Below are 16,253 nucleotides of genomic sequence, written 5' to 3'. Positions count from 1 at the left end.
TAAAAAAGGTGACAAGCATAACGCTATTAATTATAGACCAGTTTCATTAACTGCAATATGTTGCAAAATTTTAGAACATATTTTAACAAGCAACATAAGGAAACACCTTACAACTAATAACATATTAAATGATAGTCAGCATGGGTTTAGAAGCAAAAGGTCTTGTGAGACCCAACTTATCATCAGCATACAAGATCTTGCTAAATCATTGGGATATGGTAACCAAATAGATGTCATACTTTTAGATTTTTCCAAAGCTTTCGATAAAGTCCCCCATAAAAGATTAGCCCAGAAATTAGAATTTTATGGTATTAGAAATCAAAATTTAAATTGGATAAATGACTTTTTAGCTGACAGGCAACAGCAAGTACTACTAAACGGTGTAAAATCTTCAAAATTAGCAGTTGATTCTGGTGTCCCTCAGGGAACAGTTTTAGGCCCAACATTATTTTTACTCTTTATAAATGACCTACCCGAACATGTAACTTGCAATGCAAGACTTTTTGCAGATGACTGTTTATTATATAGAAATGTAAATAATAGTTCTGATGCACAATTACTTCAAAAAGATTTGTCTAGTTTAGTAAAATGGGAAGAGGATTGGCAAATGAATTTTAATCCTGAGAAGTGTTATGTAATTCATATTTCTAAAAAAAGTAAACCTTCCACTTTTGATTATATATTACATAATCATATTTTAGAAGCAGTAAAAGACAGTAAATATTTAGGCGTAACTATAAGCCATGATCTTGATTGGGGAACGCATATTAACAATATTACTTGTAAGGCAAATAAAACCTTAGGTTTTCTTCGTAGGAACTTAAAAAACTGCACACGTAAGGTTAAACCTTACGTACACATCACTTGTCCGTCCGGTCGTCGAATACTCTTCCCCTGTCTGGGATCCGTACAAAAAACAACACATCACTCAGGTTGAGCAGGTACAGCGTAAGGCAGCCAGGTTTGTCTTCAATGATTATAAAGACAGATCACCTGGAGCAGTTTCAAATTTAATAAAATCATTGGAATGGGAAAATTTAGAATTAAGAAGGAAAAAGGCTAGATTAACTATGCTGTATAAAATAAATTGGGGGTTAGTAGAAGTTCCTAAGGACAACTTAACAATTTCTGATAGACGCACTAGGGGGAAACATAAATTTAGGCAAATATCCACAAATAAAGATTTCTATAAATTTTCATTTTATCCTCGCACTATTTCGGACTGGAACTCACTACCTGAAGCAATAGGTATGTCTGACACCCTGGAATCCTTCAAAAGTGGCATATCCACTCTAACACTTGAAGGATCCACAGCAACTTATTAAACTTTAAAGCCACTGTACATAATGTATATATGTTATTGATAACGATTTTTCTTTGTCATATTATTTTTAAATTAAGTCCATATGTACATAGCACACAAGTTCCGGGAAGTTTTACACTCCTACCTAGGAGTCTACTCCCGTATTCGGAAGAAGAAGAAGACGACCAACTTAACAAAAATTATCACCAACACATACAAGCACATATAAAATGCATGCTTAAGTATATTACTTAACCTCTTTTCATTAGGAGTACCACCATGAGTTATGGTGTAAAGGATGACATTTAACACTGTATTGGCACAGATTTAATGTGAGCATTTGCCTGCCAAGTTCCCCAGCCAGGCCGTGACAGTAATTACTTCCAAAAAGTTAACCTTCCTCAAAAAATGAATAAATACTATGCAATAAAACACTAACCTGATTCGCTTATCCTCAAAGTATAAAATTGTGAAATAATACAAGATATGATAAAAGGTCACACAGGCACGGCACAGATGCCAGGGCAATGAACAGGAAACCAGTTCGGACATACTTTAACAGATTCCAAAACAATACTGCTCAATGTCCAGCTGTATTCCTGGTAGAGTTCTCAGTTCAAGAATACACCAGATGGTGGTCTGAACTGTATATGGAAGAAGTCTGAAGAGGAAAGCTGAAAATATGATAAAGGATCTCAGAAAGAAACCACCAATCGATTAGGGGGACAGCTAAAACCCTCAAACATCAAATAGATTGGTCTGATAGTTTCCAACATGAAACTACTGATGGATCCCTTCTGACCACATGTCTCAAACAAACCTGAAAATATCTGCAGAAATTTACCTCAACCAAAAAAAACCCAAACCAAAACATAAAATATACACTGTAAGGATAAAAATAAATATCCATGAAACCAATTTGACAAATTTTAATGATGTTAAAATATTTTCTCGAGAACCATAAAAGTGATTTTCCAAATCAGTACTGGATCTGAGTTTTGATGTTATAAACATTGTATAAAATTCATAACATTTTGTTGAAGCAAACTCAAGTCAGAGAAGGTTAACAAAAAATTCATCAATTCCATTTCAAAGGGACATAACTTGTGACACCACCTAAATTCAAACTTGATCTGAGTTTTGTGGTATTAGATTAATAACATTTGTTTGAGGCAAACTTAAAAGTTAAAGAATAGAGAGAGAAAAATTGTAAATGGCATAACTTTAGAAAGAGAAAAATTCAAACTTGATCTGTGTTTTGTTGCAATGCATTACATTTAGTTTAGGCAAACTGAAGTTTATATAGAGAATGAAAACCAAAAATTCAACAATTTTCCATTTGTACCATTGTGTACAGGTTTCATAACATTTGGCTGAGGAGAGCTAAAGTGAGAGAATGGAAACCAATTTTGGAATGTACAGGCATATACCACTGTCCTAGGTTAGGGGAGGGTTGGGATCCTGCTAACATGTTTAACCACAACACATTATTTAAGTATGTGCCTGTCCCAAGTCAGGAGCCTGTAATTCAGTGGTTGTTGTTTCTTTATGTGTTACATATTTGTTTTTCGTTCATTTTTTAATATAAATAAGGCCGTTAGTTTCTTTTGAATTGTTTTACATTGTCTTATAGGGGCCTTTAATAGCTGACTATGCAGTATGGGCTTTGCTCATTCTTGAAGGTCGTACGGTGACCTATAGTTGTTTTAAATGTCTGTGTCATTTTGGTCTCTTGTGGACAGTTATCTCATTGGCAATCATACAACATCTTTTTTATATAGCAATAGCAAGGAAATACCTCAGAAAGATAGAAATCACCGTTTCAGGGACAATAACTCCAAAATTGGTTCACAGATTTTCTGGGTAGTTAGAACTTGTTGTTCTGACTATTTTCACCATGTCAGTTTTCTTTCTATAATTGCTATGGTTTTAGAGTTATCAGCTAAAATTGTTGTTTGATCAATGTGTTTTATTTTCACACATGGCAGCCATGTTGGTTGATCAACCTGAACAAAAATCTTTATATTGGAAATCAAACTGATGGAGCAGACAATCTTTTTAGCAGTTTCAGAGAAAATATTAAAAAAACCCAGCTGTGTTGGAAAAGTCTATGGAAGAAAGTAAAATCCACTTTTGTCAATTGTTCTTTAATTTTGTCAAAATTACTTGACAGCACAAACAATTATAATGTAACAAAGTTCACTTCTTGTTCATGCCATCACATAATGCAATCTGCATATAATACAGAAAATATAACAATGTATTCTATATATAAAATTATGGCTACACAATAACACAAAACTCCAAATTTGAGCACTCAATAAAAAAAGTGAAACAAAGCAACAATAAATTCACCCTGATCATATGTCATACACTCTACACAGTAGAATGACCTTTGATTTTTTTTCTAAGAATTCATTTTACCTTGCATCAATAAATAAAACCTTTTAAGCACAAATTCAGACAAATAACAAACTGATAAGATACAAGATAATATTCCTACCAGCACTTTTTTTTTGGAGAGGAATTATTTTTTTTCAGTTCTAAAGAGAAAAATCACTATTGCTATTTATATATAATGTGCTATGATAATTAAATATATTAATACATGTAACAACATTAAAAACAAAACTGTGTCCTTAGGACACGGATGCCCAATCTGCACTATCATTTTCTATGTTCAATGTTCTGTGAAAATAGGTTAAAAACTCTAATTTGGCATCAAAATTAGAAAAATCCTATCATAGAGAACATGTGTATTAAGTTTCAAGTTGATTGGACTTCAACTTCATAAAAAAACTACCTAAACCAAAAACTTTAGCGGGACAGACCAAATGAATCAACAGATGGACAGACCAAAAAAAAACCATAATAGATACAGGAAGATGTGGTGCGAGTGCCAATGAGACAACTCTCCATCCAAATAACAATTTATAAAAGTAAACCATTATAGGTCAATGTACGGCATTATGCCCATAAATGGTGTATAATTTATAGAAATTTGAAATCATAAGGAAAAATATCATGTACTGAGGGTAAAATCTATTATGACAGTATGCTGAAGTGTCACAAAATATTGGAACCATTTTATGAATTCAAATTAGGCTTAACTAAACTTTGTATATATATCCTTTAAAACAGTATTTGATAAATTGCAATGAATTAATCAATTAAGTGTAAACTAATTAATCAGGTAACTCCTTTAGGAGTTTATCAAAACAATGAGCAAATTATAATAATATAATCTATTGTCATGACACTTTCTATCCTAAAAGAAACAATTAAAAGTGTATTTTGTTGCATTTTGATTTTCACACATACTATTTAACAAAACCATGTACAGGAATCACCCTGGTTAAATAATTTGACTTTATTGTTGTTAATGTCGAAAATTCACTTTTAAATAGATTGAATTTAGCTATTTCAATATATTATTTCTAGTTACGAAGGTACTGAAGACAGCATTTTGATTGAAAGTATTTGCTAAACATCAACAAAAATGTAACTGCTCGTTGAATGTTTGGTAGATAGAAACATGTAGTTAACACAAAATACAAATACCCTTGGAACAAAATACACAACAAAAGAAAGAAAATCTATAACAAAGTTTACCTCCAACCTGACAGCATAAAACAATCTTTATCATTCACTGTCCATGAAGTCTTTCAGATTGATTATCTCCCCCTAATACACAAAGTAAAACCTGTTGTTACCTCAAACCCGACAGTATTTAACAATCATTTTGTTCACCACCTATGTAGACTTTTGGATTGATTATCTCCCCTTAGCACACAGATTAAAACCTGTTGTCACCTTATAGATTTAAATTGTCTAAACATAGATTTTTTTTTTATCTGAAATCCCCTAGATCTATTATTAGTAACAATTAAACCGGCTTGCACTTGCATTGTTATACTAGGACAAATTACCACATGTCAGATGTGTGAACCCAAGTGAAATAACTAGGCATTCCTTACTTATTTTCGGGTGTAAGCTACATTGTATAGATTAACATTTAAAAAAAAAAAAAATCAGCAGCTTGGAAGTTATAGTGTTTCCTATCAGGAAAACTATATAGATAATAGTATAATGCATGTATAGGTCTTTAGTTAATTTAGAACATTTTTATTTTTAGGTTATACCACTGCAGTATTTTTAGGTAGTTCGACTGCAGTATTTTTGCAGATGCTATACCAGTGATAGTACATATAATTTTCAAATATAGGCATTTTCTTATCTTTTTCGACAAAGAGAAATTAAACCGTCGAATGTTTTTTAGTCTCCATACCTTTCTGATTAAAAAAAAACTTTTTCTCATCAGGACAATAAAAGATTTTGAGTAGGCAGCTATATTTTGGGTAGGTAGGTTAGGGCAAACATACCTATTTTTTTTATGGCCCAAAATTCTATCTTTATATTTAAGTGATACCAATTGTTGATGGTATAATATCAATTTTAGAATTTTTATCAAAATCAATACCCTGAATCACCCTGCTACCTTTGAGCAATTGATTAATTAGGTGTTATAATTTAAGAACATACCAGTAACTCTGTTTCAAACCTATATGAAAATACTGGAGAGGACACTGAATATGACTTAACCTTTCTCTTCTAATGTGTTCATGGCAAGTTAAGGTTAAATGAGATTCCAATTTATTTTTAGAATATTATAATACTATGTTTTGGAATTTCATTTTCTATGAAAATGAATCTTTAAGTTTGTATATCACAGGTAAAAATATAACATTATGCCATACAATTTAAAATATCGGTTATTACAATGTAAAGATATTTAATATTTCACTATTATAGTCCTTTTCAGAAACTCATTTCCAGATTCATGTATTTTAACCTTAAACTAAAATTTGAAGCTAGTTATGCACTGAACTAAACAAATATTCAAACCAGTACACTTTTAAACAAGAAAAAAAAATTGTATTCCAAAGTTATATTAAAATCAGACTCTGACTTTTAGAAGTGAGTTTCAAGAAAGCTCTATATATTTGAAACAACAATAACATTTTCATAACAATATATCATATTACATTGTAATTAAAAATTCTCTGGTTATCAATTTGAACTTTCACTTGTTTTCATTAAAACCATACAACAATTTTTAAACATATTGTATCTGCGTATTTAGAGATCATGCCTTTTTTTTCAATCAGCCTAAAAATTAAAATCAAGTTTATCAACAAGCAAAATCTGTTCAAATTTTATAAACTTCTGTCAAAAGGTTTATAATGTAGGCTTTATATGTGGTACTGGTTCTTTAGGAAGGGAATATTTCTTGTCAAATTCCTGCACTTCTTTTTCCGCCTGACTTTGTGTGAGGTGATCTAACGGTATTGGATGAATCTCTGGGTATCTTTCAGGATGATGGTGAATTTCTTCTTCAACAACTTCAATATGATGTTTCTTCCTCTCTGATACTGGGGTAAAATAACTGAAGAATAATTAAAATGTTCTTATAATAATTAAGTCCTGAAGATTTTGATTTAGCAATTTTAAAACCACAAAATTAAAAAATAGGTGGTTATGGACATATTATAACTAGAGGCTCTAAAGAATCTGTGCCGCTCACATTGGTATCTATGCATATTTAACAAAGGACTTTTTCCAACATTGTAGATAGATGAGAAAAGAGTAAATGACATAAATCTCTGTTTTGTTTGTCTTTCATTGCAGATCATTTAGTGATTTTAGTTTCTATCTATCTTCTTTAATTTTTGCTCAAAACACATAAGAGGGTAAAAAATATTCAGGCAAAGAGGGACGTCTACTAGTAACTTTGTTGGCACAATTTGGTGTGTTAGTAAATCTTGCCTTGTGGATCATTTTTGTGATTTAATGTGTCTATTTTACTATATTTATATATGGCAAATATTGTAAAAATATATACGGGTTCCATGTACCCAGTCTCGCCTGAACTGGAAGAAAAATGAGTATATATACGTCACATACAGAAAAACTGGAAATATATTAATACAAAATGTACTTCTTGATATCAGAAAAATAAAGTCCATTTATAAGTAAAATTCAAAAGATTTTTTTTTTTTTTTTACAAAATTTACTTCTGGAGACTTAAATACACATGTAACAAAGTTACATTTTATCAAGCCCATTCCCCATTATAACAGTTAATTAATTGTTTCAGACTTTTAATAATTTGGATTAAAAGTTTTAAATTGTTATAAATCAAATATGAGATATAAGCCAAATCGGTGAATATGAATTTGACAGCTAGTGCCCCTATAACATTGACCAATCAAATTCTAAGATGAACATTTTTTGGCAGTTTTTATTTTTGGGAGCTCAGATTTCTGTTGGTCCTTTAAACATTTCAAACAAGAGTGAACACACTGAAATGTCTCGCCTTCTTTACTAATCATTGATATTATGTTGATAGTCCTAAGTATAAAGCATTATTACAACTGTCACATAAACTTACCATTAAACAAGATAGTTAAACAAAGACCAATTAACCATGAAAATGAGGTCAAGGTCAGATGAACCATGCCAGGCAGACATGTACAGCTAACAATGCTTCTATACAACAAATATAGTTGACCTATTACTTATAGTTTAAGAAAAATAGACCAAAACACAAAAACTTAACACTGTCCAATGAACTGTGCAATTGAGGTCATGGTCAAATAAAACCTGCGGGACTGACATATAGATCATAATATATTTCCATACACCAAATATAGTTGACCTTTGGCATATAATATTAGATAAAAAGATCAAAACTTAAAAACTTAACTTTGACCACTGAACCATGAAAATGAGGTCAAGGTCAGATGACATCTGCCCGCTAGACATGTACACCTTACAATCATTCTATACAACAAATATAGTAGACCTATTGCATAAAGTATGAGAAAAACAGACCAAAACACAAAAACTTAACTATAACCACTGAACCATGAAAATGAGGTCAACGTCAGATGACACCTGCCAGTTGGACATGTACACCTTACAGTCCTTCCATACTACGAATATACTAGCCCTATTGCTTATAGTATCAGAGATATAGACTTGACCACCAAAACTTAACCTTGTTCACTGATCTATGAAATGAGGTCGAGGTCAAGTGAAAACTGTCTGACTGGCATGAGGACCTTGCAAGGTACGCACATACCAAATATAGTTATCCTATTACTTATAATAAGAGAGAATTCAACGTTACAAAAATTCTGAACTTTTTTTTCAAGTGGTCACTGAACCATGAAAATGAGGTCAAGGACATTGGACATGTGACTGACGGAAACTTCGTAACATGAGGCATCTATATAAAAAATATGAAGCATCCAGGTCTTCCACCTTCTAAAATATATAGATTTTAAGAAGTGAGCTAACACCGCCGACGCCGCCGGATCACTATCCCTATGTCGAGCTTTCTGCAACAAAAGTTGCAGGCTCGACAAAAACTTAACTTTGACCACTGAACCATGAAAATAAGGTCAAGGTCACATGACATTTGCCCGCAAGACATGTACAACTTACAATCGTTCCATACAACAAATATAGTAGACCTATTGCATATAGTATGAGAAAAACAGACCAAAACACAAAAATTTACCTTTGACCACTGAACCATGAAAATGAGGTCAAGGTCACATGAAATCTGCCCGCTAGACATGTACACCTTACAATCATTCCATACAACAAATATAGTAGACCTATTGCATATAGTATGAGAAAAACAGACCAAAACACAAAAATTTAACTATAACCACTGAACCATGAAAATGAGGTCAAGGTCAGATGACACCTGCCAGTTGGACATGTACACCTTACAGTCCTTCCATACACTGAATATACTAGCCCAATTGCTTATAGTATCTGAGATATGGACTTGACCACCAAAACTTAACCTTGTTCATTGATCCATGAAATGAGGTCGAGGTCAAGTGAAAACTGTCTGACAGACATGAGGACATTGCAAGTTACGCATATATCAAATATAGTTATCCTATTACTTATAATAAGAGAGAATTCAACATTACAAAAAAATTGAACTTTTTTTTCAAGTAGTCACTGAACCATGAAAATGAGGTCAAGGACATTGGACATGTTACTGACGGAAACTTCGTAACATGAGGCATCTATATACAAAGTATCAAGCATCCAGGTCTTCCACCTTCTAAAATATAAAGCTTTTAAGAAGTTAGCTAACACCGCCGCCGCCGCCGCGGCCGTAGCCGCCGCCGGATCACTATCCCTATGTCGAGCTTTCTGCAACAAAAGTTGCAGGCTCGACAATAAAAACTAGTTTCTGCATCACAAATGATGGCATATAGATAATGAAATTGAATTTATTGACTTAGCAAAGTACAGCCAGAGATGGGCCATTTTAAAAACAATGAAGCAAAAGTGTGACATGGGGGGTCCAATTTCAAACTCAATATTTTGTATTTCTTTTTGTCTTACCCTATTACCGATACTTAAAATTTTATATTTCCAAAGTTTCAGGCAGAATGAAACAGACACATTGAATAATCTTAAATTTTAATAACATACATCTCAAAAAATTTGAACAGAAATAATACTACTTATAAACAAGTTTGGTAATAAACAGTTAAGAAAACATTGCTCAAACCTTTTCCAAATGAAAGTCAATAGAAAAAGAAAAATGTTATAACCAAAATTTCCATCTTTTCTGCTAAATCATATAATAACAATCAAATTGAATAGCTTAATTTGAAAAAAATAATAATAACTAGTGATTGAAGTTTTTGCCAATAAAAAGGATCTTAGTATATTTCAGTTAAAATAGTAAACTTTGAAAGCCCTGAGTTTTTGTGATCATTTGCAAAAAAAAAAATGTCATTTCATTGTACCGTTTTTATGTAATTGTATGTAGAAAAAGCCTTCTATTTTCAGTATTTTGTCACACTCCTGACATATGTTACAAAGATTGAAAAATACTTTAAACTTTCACAAAAATTCACTTAACACATTGCTATATCATTGATTTCAATTACTGATATCTTTTGCCATAGAACAGGACTTTCTTTTTAGGGCCATTTAAAAAAAATACAAAGAGAGGCACCCAAAAATGTCAGGAGTGTGACAACTGTCTTTAAACATCTACCAAAGAATACATTGGACTTAAATGTTTTCTTCTTCTTTATTTTTCAGAAGTGGCTATTCCAAAGAGAAGAAAAAAAAATATTACAACTGTGATATGTTTATATCATAGATGTGGGAGTGCATTATATATGTCAGGAGTGTGACGCTTTTTTTATGACATTTTCTGTCAATTCATAATTTCACAAGGACAAGTTCCACAAGTTTCTTTGTGTTAGAAATGTTGAAACCAGGTTATATTCCTATCATTTATCTTTTAAATGTGTTATTTATCATGATTGTTTTGGCACAATGAGTTTTAATAAGTAATTTTTCTATTTTTTGTGCACAGTAATGCAAATTTATCAAAGGAAATAAGTGTGTACAACTATAATATCATATAGGAAAGTGAGGAAATGAATTTTGTACAAAATAGAACAATTATTTTGATTTAAAATGGTATATTTAAAGATGTTTCAAGGATTAACCATTCAGATGTAATTCGTCACACTCCTGACATGAATTTAACAATTTAAGAAAAATATGAAAATTAGCTTTATTTTTAGGACAGAAAATTGAAAGACAGCTAGTAAAATGAAGAAACTTTTGGTAAAACTTCCATTCCTTAAAACATCTACTAGATTTGCTGAAATAAGCAGGGCAAAATTCTCTAGAAGAAATCAATCAAAGAAAGAGACTTGGAAAGAGAGAACCCGCAAATACTGGCTGAATCTGAAATTAAAAGATGATCAAAGGAAGTTGGACCATCTTTAACAAAATAAAAACCTATAAAACCAAGCTAACAAAAAAAGGCTTAAAGAAAGAAGAACTTTGAATTCCAAATTTGATAAACAATATAAAGAAAAACAAAGGCAGTGGCAGAGAAACAGTAGAAAAAAGGAAGAAAGATAAAAAAGAAGTTGGGTTGAATAAGGACTTAGAATCGAACAAAAACAGCTCAAAAATTCATTTCCTCACTTTCCTATATGATATTATAGTTGTACACACTTATTTCCTTTGATAAATTTGCATTACTGTGCACAAAAAATAGAAAAATGACTAATTAAAACTTATTGTGCCAAAACAATCATGATAAATAAAACATTTAAGAGGTAAATGATAGGAATATAACTTGGTTTTAACATTTCTAACACAAAAAAACTTGTGGAACTTGTCCTTGTGAAATTATTAATTGACAGAAAATGCCTTAAAAAAAGCGTCACACTCCTGACATATATAATGCACTCCCACATCTATGATATAAACATATCACAGTTGTAATAAATTTTTTTCTTCTCTTTGGAATAGCCACTTCTGAAAAATAAAGAAGAAGAAAATATTTAAGTCCTATGTATTCTTTGGTAGATGTTTAAAGACAGTTGTCACACTCCTGACATTTTTGGGTGCCTCTCTTTGGTGTCCATTAAAACAATAAAATATGTGATTTAGAGCACCAACCCTTAATTATAGTGCTAATATACCAATACAAACTTATTTCACATACTGACATTATTGGACTTTAAAACATGGTTACAAGGAAGCTTTAATTTTAAAAGTGTCATTTTTTTAAAGACTTTATTTTTTGTACATACCTTCACAATAAAGGTCAGTGTTTACTTATTTTAAAAAAATTTTGGACAAAATTACAAAAATATTAAGACTAATAATGTAGTAACTACCAGAAATATTTCAGTATAGCATAAAAACGATCCACTTTTTTCAATACTACTTTGAAAATTTCTAATTTTTTAAATGTCACGCTAAAAGCGTCACACTCCTGACAAAAATGGCATGTTTTTAAAACATTTCTCTGAAGTGGTTTAAGATATCTTCATGAAACTTGGCAGCAAGCTGGCCATGACTATCCTGCATTTTATAACACCTGTGTTATAATTCTAAACTTAACTAATATAAAAATATACCACAAAAAGTAAAAAACCTCATTGTTTTTTAAATGGCCCAGATGCTATCCTTAGCAGTTGTCAAAAATTCTATCTAACAACAACAAATCTTTTTACACACATATCTGAAACTTTCATTATTCCAAAAAGGATGGAAACACAAATGAAAATGACATGAAAGTGAAGTGTCGCTTTTCCTTAAATACCCAGATAAACACCATAATACCACAATGTAAATGGACACTTAAACTTACTTATAATGAATAACTCTTCCACCTTGCATCATTTGAGCAGAAAAGTTGGTTATATGACAGGCAAACAATAACATATTACGAGGCTGTACTCTGATAGCAAATCTCATGAATAATGATGAATAAATTGCAAGTGCTGCAAAATAAAATAGGTATATAAGTTCATGTATTACAATCATCACTTATATTCTGATATCTTTAAACATAACATATAGTTATTCTTTATTCTAATTACTGTGGATTCATTATAATTCGTTGGATACCAATTTTCTTGGGTTTCTTGGGTACAGGTGAACCACAAATCTAAATGTTCAACGACATGCAAATTTCTATAAAGTTGTATCCAGACTTTTGCAGAAGCACAAAATCAAATATCTACGAAAATGCAAGATTTCCGCAATTCAGGAAAATTAATGAATCCACAGTATGTTAGATCTGTCACACTAGCATAGATTGTAGACATGTAGGATATTTATATTATTAGCTCAAACCTAAAACTAAACATTTCTCCTCAAGTGACAACATTCACAAAATCGAATGAGAAGAATCTCATTCTGTTTTTGTGTGTTCATGTTTGTCCAATGATGGACGATAAATAGTCGATTTAACGGGCGATATCTTTTTGCGCCAAAAAGTAACTCATTTGCGCCACAACTTAATTGCGCCAATACTTCTTTTGCGCCACATAATTTTCAAAACTATAGGTATCATTTGCGCCAATGAAATAATCATCTAATTGCGCCAATTTTGTTTATTTTTATTAATATATAACAACTAAATGATTGACCTCCATCCTCCTATTTTTGGGCTTGGGTCCGGCAGTTTACCGACTGGCGGAGTTAAAGTCATTTTGATAACGAAATGTATGCTGAATTAAAACGTTCACCCGTATATATACAGTTAAAACCATATAAAATGTCTCTGTTCATCATTGAATTAAAGGCTGGTATTTGTAGTTGAGAATAGACACATATTCCTTTCTGCTTACTTCTCTACTCATTAGTTCTTTACAAATGCCTGACGGAATTTGTGTTCTTCAACAATGATGACCGGTTTTCCTCTATCAGACTTTTTGAATGGTTACCCCATATCAGACATCTTGACTCGTGAAAAAATATTCTTTTACTAAACAATTTATTTTTTGGTGAGTTTTCTTAAATTTGATAAGTGTTCAGTGGAAAGGTTAATTATAATACATGTATGATATTGGTAAAACATGTACATGTATGATATAGGTAAAAAATATTTACAGGTAAATCTGGCGCAATTTCATTTCATTTATTGGCGCAATTAATACCATCAAAATAAAAGACAGTGGCGCAATTAATACCTTTTCAAAACTGCAATTGGCGCAAATTGATTCTGCCCGATTTAACATAGTTAAAATATTATCATGTGTTGTCATTACAATATGAAGCAAACACAATTCTTCTTAGTTTACAAGCTCATAACAAGTTTTAACTTTATTTTCAAACATCTGAGTAATCTCTTCAAACACTGTTTGAATACATTTTAAAAAAGAAAATAATCCAAAATGACACTGTAAAAAAAATTATACACCACAATTTAAAATTATTCTAATTTTTAGAGAAACGTTAGAGAAGTCTCTGCAAAGTTGACCTAACTGACTTTTCTCACTATTCTATTCAGGAGCATTTTGTTGTGTAGCATTTATGTGGTCTTTGACCTTTAATAGTTGTGGCTTGTGAAGATTCATAATCCTTTCAAAATTGAAAAGTTCTTGTTAGCAAAAACAGTATGTTTGATTTTTATATGATTGCAACATTGATATTTCAGTAAAATTAGAGAAATAAAATCCATATCTATGAACTCTTCAAAATTTAACCATCCAAAAACACAAATGACACAATCACACTATTAAAATAATTAAATGAAAAGACTGAGTGGAACTTAAATTGCTTATTTTTCATTTTTTCCTTTACCAGTTTCTCACTTTTCAAGTTTATATTCGACAATGCTGTAAGTTCATAAAATAATTCTTAAAAGGCAATAACTTAATTCCATAATAGAATTGCAACCTGAATATTTACAGCCAATTTCATTGAGTGTGTAGCTAAAGATCTTAAATTAGTTTACTTGCTAGCCTGACTGTGAAGTCATTATTAAGTAAGGTATACTACCCTCCTTTTAATGTAGCCTAGTCCTACAGACTGATAGATTGGTTATCAGTTGGGCTAGTCTATTTTTATTTTGGTTGTAATAAACAACTATACAAACCTGCAGTCATTTTACCACTGATCATCTCTGGATCTTTCTTTAAGTCTGCTAATGCTGCCAATGGAAGTCCCCAATTTGCAACTGTTAATAGAAGAAAAATAACAAATTTAACACTAACATAGACATGTGTATATTCTTGGATGTTGGATGTGTACTGATTGATATTTTAGTCCTAGGCACATTTATTTAATTAGTTGTATTGGCTTTGAACTAACTTTTAGTCTCACATATTGGTACTTTGTGTCTTTTATGTTTATATATGGTTTAAATGAGCTTTGAATCGATCTGATGAGTTAAACCCTTTTCAACCTATTTTTATAGTTTGTTCTTGTGTTGTACTGTAACACCACTGCCCCAGGTTAGGGGAGGGTTTGTGGCAAACAAGTTAAACAATGCAACATACTATTTGACAAATGCAGAAGTTTTATATTTTACAAAAATATGAAATATTTAGTTTTACTATCATAATGAACATCAAACCCATCGGCATGGATATTAAATGTCAAATTTCTTCACTTATGAGGTCAAAACTCCATGTAATCTCCAGTTCTGACACATGTCTGCAAGCAGGTACAGCAAGTAGAATGAAATGTGAGCTCACTAAAGAGCAATGAACATGAAATGCATCAAGCAGTATTATTGTTAAGATTATTGAATAATTGCTGTTGTAAACATGTATCAATATTATAAATAGTATTAAATACAAAATTGTATTATTCATTAATTATTAACTTACCAGGACCCCAGAAATGCTGAAAGAAATAAGACACATATATCTATAACTAGTACTATAATCAGGATACATAGTGTTAACAATAAAACACAGCCCATTGTTAAAGTTTACAATAGTTACCACAGATCAATCCAAACACATAAGTGACATAACCACAAAAATAATATCAGAAGTCAATTTTATTTATATAATTAGGTTTCATTGCTTAAAACTGAAATTTCAATTGAACCATTACAAACATTATATCACTTTTCATAAAGCAGAAATTCAAGACCACTCTAAAAGCTTGATTTTTATTTATTAAGATCAACTTACCTAGATCAGAAAGTGAATATTTGACAGTAAAACTGAGTAAATAATTGAAATTCGATAAATTAAAAAAAAAAAGAAAAAAAAAAAAAGAGGAAAAATCTACCGGTAAACCTATTTTGTGCCAGTTCCTGGTCTCCTGAAACTCAATGGTTGTCATTGTTTTCTCTATGTGATTCCACATTAATCAGGCTGTTGGTTTTTCTCATTTGAGTTGTTTCACATGTTGTAAAATCAAGCCATAATCACTGCTTTTGGCAGCTTTAATACTATATACAAAATGGGTTTTGCTCATTGTTAAAGGCTGTATGATGACCTTTAATAACATACACAACTGTTCCATACACAATAACTTTCATATTCTAATTAAATAGATTAATAAATACTTACTGTACTGTAACGGTGTAGATTTCACAGAACAATATGAAAATAGAAAATAAGAA

General features: G+C 31.2%; 1 protein-coding gene across 1 annotated transcript; it reads right to left on the bottom strand.

The window, feature by feature from the left end:
* Nucleotides 1-6,408: 6,408 nt before the first annotated feature.
* Nucleotides 6,409-15,635, bottom strand: LOC143047120 (putative mitochondrial pyruvate carrier 1). The gene is made up of 4 exons (XM_076220074.1): nucleotides 15,505-15,635; nucleotides 14,769-14,849; nucleotides 12,534-12,666; nucleotides 6,409-6,749 (listed from the first exon to the last, which is right to left on the bottom strand). Exons 2-4 carry the CDS (start codon nucleotides 14,791-14,793, stop codon nucleotides 6,542-6,544), a joined length of 366 nt encoding a protein of 121 aa, XP_076076189.1. The 5' UTR covers nucleotides 14,794-14,849; nucleotides 15,505-15,635; the 3' UTR covers nucleotides 6,409-6,541.
* Between the last annotated feature and the right edge of the window lie 618 nt (nucleotides 15,636-16,253).

This window comes from Mytilus galloprovincialis, chromosome 10 (genome assembly GCF_965363235.1).
Source record: "Mytilus galloprovincialis chromosome 10, xbMytGall1.hap1.1, whole genome shotgun sequence".
NCBI classification, from domain to species: domain Eukaryota; kingdom Metazoa; phylum Mollusca; class Bivalvia; order Mytilida; family Mytilidae; genus Mytilus; species Mytilus galloprovincialis.
Note: the sequence above shows the minus strand (reverse complement) of the source record. Positions and strands in the feature narration are given on the sequence as shown.